The following is a 7,717-nucleotide window of genomic DNA, read 5'->3' as shown; positions in this document are numbered from 1 at the left end:
GAACCTATGCACTAGTGTAGTAAGACTATAGTGGCCATAAACAGTTGGCTTCTACAGTAAAATTACGACTTTTGTCATAATTTTGCCAAGTGAAATTCGGATTATTATAATATTGCCATCATTTTAAAGTTTTCTTGTAAAATTGTGACCCCTTTGAGTAAAATGACGACTTTTATTATAATACTGCCAAAATTACAAGTTTTTCTTGTGAAATTGTGACCTTTTTCTTGGGAAATTCCAACTCAACAAGCTTTTTTGTATTTGCATGGTATATATGCATTATTAATGTTGTAAATAAAAATCTATATAAATATTAGAAAGGGTGGTCCCAAAGATGTAGGCATTTTTTGGAGGTCTCAAGAAAGTAAAAAATACATGAATGTGTGTGTGTGTTACAATGACAGTTTCCTCAACGCAACCACATTTTATTTTTGTATTACAATGTTAAAAAAAGAAAAGGCTCAGATTGCAGTTGTCTCTTCACAGAAGAAGCTACATTCTTCACTATGATGTGAACGCTGACAAAACATTACACACATAAACACAAATAACTAAACATTATGGGGGACGGAAATTACTTTACAAAAAAAAAAAGACGAAAGAAATGATAGCACCCAGAATACAAGTAAAAAAAAAAGTGGCAATAATAATTACTTAAAGTAACCCGAGTGCCAACAATGTAGTTTTACGGAAATAGACTTAAAGCAGTTAAACGTTACAAGTAAATCATCAGTTTTCAAAAATATATATTCTTTTAATTATTTAATAGGGTACATTTTATGCACATGATTATTAAGATGTACATTTTCATTTAATGTATTGCTTCAAGTGACTAAAAGTACAAAAATCACCCAGAATAATGAATTTAGCTTGCAAAACTACATTGTGGCACATGAGGTGTGAATATCTACAATATGTAATGAGGTGCATCTCAATAAATTAGAATATATCGTTTAAAAAAAAAGTTATTTGTTATTACTATTTGTTGTCAAAATCATGTATGAAGGCAAAGTTGTCTTAACAATACAAAGTATTGGGCAGTTTTACACATTTGTGTTTTTTTACAATATTTTTTCCACAAAATATTTTTTTCTGGAAATTAACCAATGAATTAATTATCTCTGGATATTTGATTAGTATTACTACCGGCCCGCAGGCCACAGCCACCTGCTGCTGTTTTGCAAGCACCAATTTTTCATCAGTGTTGGCACTAGGAATTTTCTAATTTTCAAAATGGGGTCCCAGGGACCCCGTCAAGTCATACAAATGGGGTCCCGCGGTACATTTTTGGGGTCCCTCTTTTTGTAAGCGTTTTGAAAACAAATGATAAATGGATGCATTATCCTGTTATATCTCACCTTCCATATAGTATTTGGAAAAAAAGTTGTCATAAACATTACTTAATTCACAAAAAAAAAAATTATACAAAAGAAAAATAATTGTTATTAATTTATTTTATTCAGCTATAAACATTCATCCACTTTCTTCATTCCTTCATGGATCTAAACTTTACCCCTGCCGGTAATTTTTTCTATATTTTTATTGTAATATTTTCAGAATGTGTGTGTTCTATTTTTGGCCAAAAAAAGACCAAGAAAGCAATCTGAAGTTGGCTTTATTTTTTCCTCTTAATGCCTTGATTTTAATAGTCACTGATTTTCCTCCCTGGACTAGATTGTCGAAATAAATTTAATACAGCTAGGATATTCTCCCTAATATCATTACTTCATACATACAGTAGCACTCAATAGTTTAGACACTATAATCCATGCTTTTAAAAGCTTTACTTAGATGGATTACAATGTTTTTGTACAGATTTTTACAGTTAGTTATTTAAGAAAATATACAAATTTTTTTCACCGCAATATTATTTTTTATATGTATTTTCCCCCCCCCATTGCCTAATATACAGTGCTGGTTGAAAGATGCCGCAATTCATGCAATTAAATGAAATGTTGACTGCTACTTATTTCATAGTTGGATTTTATTTCTTTAATTTTATGAAACTTCGGTTAGTGCAAACCTAAAATTTGGTAAACTCTTTATTTTTGCTTTATTGTAAAAAAAAAAAAAAATTGTAATTTTTTTTCTCATGAATTTACTAAAAAAAACAGTTGAATGATATAAAGCCTGCAAAAACATTGGTTGGCCTCATAGTCTGAATTCAAATGACCTTTGCTCCATATTCTCATTTCCTGAGATGCACCTGTTTGTGTTTACATGGATGTATAAACACAAGTAGTGTGAGAAGCCACATTTCGAAGGGAAAGTTGTTACTAAAACAATGAAACACTTATTATTAAGCATATTTTGGCAGCGCTTGTTAACTAACGCAGTGAAGACAATAGATGACTGTTCAGTTTACCCACAATCCCCCCTGGCGGGCAGCACAGGGGGGATTATGTCCTCTCTGATCGGAGGACAAAGCATATTATTATCGTCTTTGTTATTATTAATACAAAAGACCTATTGGAGGGACCAAACCGGTGCCATTCCAGTAGAACCAGTTAGAACCCAGCAGGGGGCGTAGCTGTATTGATGCTGCACAATACCCACTAACCTAGTAGGGTTAGAGTCCTGTAAAAGAGGGCTGGGTGATACAAATATCCATAGTATCGATATCAAAAGTCAGTGGGGATGATATCGTGTTTTTGTTGACTGTACAAAAATGAAGTGTCGAGTATGATACTATGCGATGATTAGTGATATCAATGATCCTAATGGGATGGATTCTCTTGCTTGGCCCTGAGTGAAGGCGATGTGCGATACGCCCGTCGGCACGATCTCGGCACGCATCGGGACCGCGTGGATCGTCTCTCGCTGTCCTTTTTTTTCTTTTTCAATCGGAGCGTCGTCTCGCCGGTGACCGGGTGCGAGCAGGTCAGGTGGTCAGCAGGAGGGCGAGGAGGAGGAAGGGAAGCGACGGCGTCCTCGACGGGCAAACGCGATTGAAGGGCTTGGTCACTAAAAGGACAACGAGAAAGTGAAGTGAATTATATGTATATAGCGCTTTTTTCTAGTGACTCAAAGCAAATGATAGTGAAACCCAATATCTAAGTTGAATTTTATAGCAGTGTCGGTGCCACTGGGAGCAGGTGGGTAAACTGTCTTCTTGCCCAAGGACACAACGGCAGTGACTCGGATGGCGGAAGCGGGAATCGAACCTGCAACCCTCAAGTTGCTGGCATGGCCACTTTACCAACCGAGTTATACCGCCCCCAAAGTGAGACGAATAGTTAATTTGACACTCCAAATATTACGTAAATAAAGCTTTATTATTTTAAGAAGTGTACATATTTTACTGTGTTTATTTATTGAACTTTTTTCTCTCTTCGTTTTATTATAATATTATTTATTTCTAAATGTATTATTATTTTCTTTGTGGGCAGAATTTTTAATGTAATATTGTGATTTTATTTTCACTAGAAATTGAATATCACATTTTTTTCCTTTGCAATATTTACACTTTGTGTCTTAGTGTTAGACAATTCTCCATGCTATTCATCAGAAGGTGTTTTATTTACAGTAATTGGTCTCAAAATTGTTAAAAATGCTAAAATATTTGTAAGTACACCTCTGCATAACATTGTATTCCTTATTGACAGTAAATAAATGTAGATCAACTTACAACAAACAACTGTATTATCATTGTTTTTAGTCTGTAAAAGAACATATTTAAAGTGCATCAATTTCCCTGAAATAAAAAACAAATTAATCCTAATTTATATGGTTTAAATGTTTCATTAATATAATATTTGAATATAAATATATCAAATATTTCAATGGTTCAATTTTGATCAAATTGAACCATTTTGTTTACTGTAAATATAACATCATACAAACTCAATAAATAATAATACATTAAAATTGATCAGCAACATTAACTCAGAGCACAATTTATAAAACATTATGTATAAAATATTTATTAATTTTACACATAATATAGGCTACGACATGTCAAATGTCAGACTTTTTATCATGTATAAAATTAAAGGACATTTCACATCTACACTTGCAAATGGGAGACCTGGATTAATTGTAATTATTGAATGTGAAATTATGAATTAATTAACCACTTGTTTACATTGGAAAACAAAATAACATGATTAAAAAAACACCACACCTCTCTTTTATAAACTAATATTGATTTGGAAAAAACTTGATTTTCTATCAAAATTCCAATAAAAGTTTTCTTGCAAAAGATGCCTAATATGGAGTTTTTTCGATGGAGGTTAATTTGTGTCTTTATCACGAAAGGTTTTTTTTGACACCCAAATTTATGTAGAAATTTTTGCGTTTGAATTTGGTGAACTAATTTTTAAGTAAACTATGCTTAAAGTTTCATCGAATAAAAATTTGTGAGAACAATTAAGTGGAAACAAATTCAGTGTAAAAAAAAAAAATCAATGCAGTGTATAAAATTTCAGTGTAAAAAAAAATAAGTGAAAAAAAATTCAATGCAGAAATATCCAGTGTATAAAAAATGTTGTGTAAAAAAATTAAGTGCAAACAAATTTAGTGTAACAAAAAAGTTAAATGCAGAAATATCCAGCGTACAAAAAAATCAGTGTAAAAAAATTTAATGAAGAAATATTCGGTGTATTAAAATTCAGTTTAAAAAAAATTCCGTGTAAAAACATTCAGTGCATAAACATTCGGTGAATAAAAATTCAGCGTAAAAAAATTCAAGCAGAAATATCCAGTGTACAAAATTTCAATGTAAATCAAAAAACAAAACAAAAATCAAATTTCAGTGTAAAAAAAGTTAAATGCAGAAGTATCCAGTGCATAAAAAAATTTGTGTCAAAAAATTCAATGCATAAATATCCAGTGTATAAATATTCAGTGTAATGAAAATTCAGTGTAAACAAATTAAATGCAGAAATATTCAGTCTATAAAAATTCAGTGTAAAGAAATTCAGTGCATAAAAATTCAGTGTAAAAAAAATTCAAAGCAGAATATCCAGTGTATAAACAAATTGTGTAAAAAAATAGGTGCAAAAAAATGCTATGTAAAAAAAATTAAATGCAGAAATATTCAGTGCATAAAAATACCGTGTAAAAAAATTTAGAGCAGAAATATTCAGTGCAGAAATATTTGTTGCTTCAAAAGTTCCCTCATTGGCAGGTATCTGACAGGCTCGATTGTTTCAGTCTTAATTTAGTCTGATTTTAATTTAATCTGGAGTTTTGAAGATAAAATTTTTTCTCCACTGTTTCTTTTTTACACTGAATTATTTAATTAGTTTTACACTGAATTTTTGGGCACAATTTTTTTTACGCTGAATTTTTAGACAATTTATTTTTTTATATACTGAATTTTTACACACTACTTTGCTCACAGATGGTTATTTCATCAATTTGTCAGCATACTTAGAAGTAAAAAAAATAAATAAAATACAGTTTACAAAATTCACACACAAAAAATGCAGTTGCATAAATTCAAGTGACTAAAAAAAGCTTTTGTAATAAAGACACACATTGCAACAAGAAAATAAAAATAATACTTTGAATACATTAAAAAGCAACCCGATGCAATATGTGCTAATCAATCATAGCAAAACATCTTCATCTTAGCTTTGTGTAATGAAACAAACTAGTGTAATATCAAACAACATATCTCATTAATAAGACATTAATTTGCTTTATGGTGTTTTGGCATCATTTGACACCGATTTTTTACTTTTTACCAATCTTTCTATTTACTTTCATCCCAATGTATACAAATGTAAATATCTGACACAAATAACTTGGCTTTGTTTTGCAGCGGTCTGCTGTAACAAACATTAATTCCATAAATTCTGAATACTTGAGTTCCGTTTTGCAGTTACAAATAACAAATGTGAACATTTAAAAGTGAGACTCAAGTTAATGCATTTATTTTCCAACAAAGCAAAAAGTTAATACATTTTTTAAGACCTTTTGAAATCGTATTAAATACTTTTTTTATTTTATTTTTTTTTTAGATTTTGATGGAATTCAGGACATTTAAAGGCCTTAAATGCAAATTAGACTTTTTAAGACCTTGTTTAAGTACATGTTGTTGTTTTAAACATGGTCCAAAAGACCAACTTTAACAATAATAACTGTACTTTTTATGCCTTTATTTTATCTAAAGTATTTCCCATAAAGCATATTGTGCTTTAAAAAAAGAAAAAAAAAAGTTTAATGGGGTTTCAGCCAAAATAATTGCAAATTAACAATTAGAACTCAACATTTGACCATAAAAATCTTTGGCTTAATTGTACCTTATTATATGTCAGTTATGCCATGATCAATGATTTTATTGATTTTTTTTGTTCTCAAAATGTCGTGTGTAATGTGTTTTATCTGTATCATGCTTCAAACACTACAACATGTGCTCCTTGTAGCTATTACTCCTGACTTCATTATTATAATAAAACATAGGACAAATATTTTTAATAATTTTTGTTGTTGCTGATCGATTTTAATGTATTTTTTCCTTAATATCAATCAATCAATCAATGTTTACTTATATAGCCCTAAATCACTACGTTTTTGATTGTATTTTTCGGAATGAAATTGGTCAAGTGGGTAAAAAAATATTTATTTAAAAAAGGATTAAACTTATTTTCATTATTATTTCAGAAACAATGCCCTTAATAAAGTTATTCTTTATTGTAGGTTGATCTATATTGATTTAGTGTCTTTAATGTTAATAAAGATAAAATATATGTAGAGGCGGACTTATAACAATTTAATACATATTTAAGATGCTTAAACCAATCCAATGTAGGTCAATTTATACTACAGTAGGATATCATAATAAATCATATTTACTTTGTTTTATGGCTGACAAAGCAAATTAGTGCAAAAAACATTTTGATTTAAGTTATTTAAAAGTGTCAGGAGCCAAACTGCGGGCCGAAAATTTTTAGAAACAATGCACTTAATAAAGTTATTCTTTATTGTAGGTTGATCTATACTGATTTATTGTCTTTATTGTTAATAAAGATACAATATTATGCAGAGGCGTACTTATAACAATTTAATACATATTCAAGATGCTTAAAACAATCCAATGTAGGTCAATTTATACTACAGTAGGCTATCATAATAAAACATATTTACTTTGTTTTATGGCTGACAAAGCAAATTAGTGCAATTTTTTTTTTTTTAATTTAAGTTATTTAAAAGTGTCAGGGGCCAAACTGCGGGGCGAAAATGGTACCCAGGCTCACTTAAAGTCAGTTTTAAAGTAGTCAATGAAGTACTTTTGTAGTTAGTGTTGGAAAAACTCACCATGTTTTTGCTTGGAGCCTGTGGATGCTATGAGAGGGAGAGATAGAGAGAAAACTTTAGCGAGAAGTTGAGGCAAACAACAAAAAAAAAAGTTGCTGACTCATAAAGTTTGCATGCAAAACTCTCCCAATAAAAGCTGGAACAAAGAAAAATGAGCCGAGGGAGATATTTATCTTTTATTAAAACCTTAAGCCATGAAAAATGAAGCCCAAATTCCATGTATCCCGACATGCAAATTCTTGAAAGGTCGAAGGGGGAAAAAAGCAACACACACACACACACACACGCACACAAAACACAATAGGAAAACAGGAAAAGAAGAGTGTGATGGAAATGAGGAAGCGTAGGAATGAGGAGGATTAGACTCAAACAGAGCGACGACAGGAAATGAAAAAGAACATGAGAAAATTCAAAACGACAGAGCGAGACCAAGTAGTGGACCAGAGGAAGAAAG

The 7,717-nt window shown here is 30.7% G+C and overlaps 1 protein-coding gene across 1 annotated transcript in view; it reads right to left on the bottom strand.

Moving 5' to 3' along the window:
* Nucleotides 1-404: 404 nt before the first annotated feature.
* si:dkey-246i14.3 (ephrin A4) overlaps nt 405-7,717 on the bottom strand; it is a 125,305-nt gene continuing 117,992 nt past the window's right edge. The window contains exons 4-5 of the mRNA XM_061881979.1: nt 7,264-7,290; nt 405-2,964 (exon numbers count right to left, since the gene is read on the bottom strand). Coding sequence (XP_061737963.1) covers nt 2,882-2,964; nt 7,264-7,290 — 110 coding nt within the window. The 3' untranslated portion in view covers nt 405-2,881. The remainder of the gene's footprint in view (nt 2,965-7,263; nt 7,291-7,717) is intronic.

This window comes from Nerophis ophidion, linkage group LG21 (assembly GCF_033978795.1).
Source record: "Nerophis ophidion isolate RoL-2023_Sa linkage group LG21, RoL_Noph_v1.0, whole genome shotgun sequence".
NCBI classification, from domain to species: domain Eukaryota; kingdom Metazoa; phylum Chordata; class Actinopteri; order Syngnathiformes; family Syngnathidae; genus Nerophis; species Nerophis ophidion.
The sequence above is the reverse complement of the archived record's forward strand: the minus strand, read 5'-3'. Positions and strand labels throughout refer to the sequence as shown.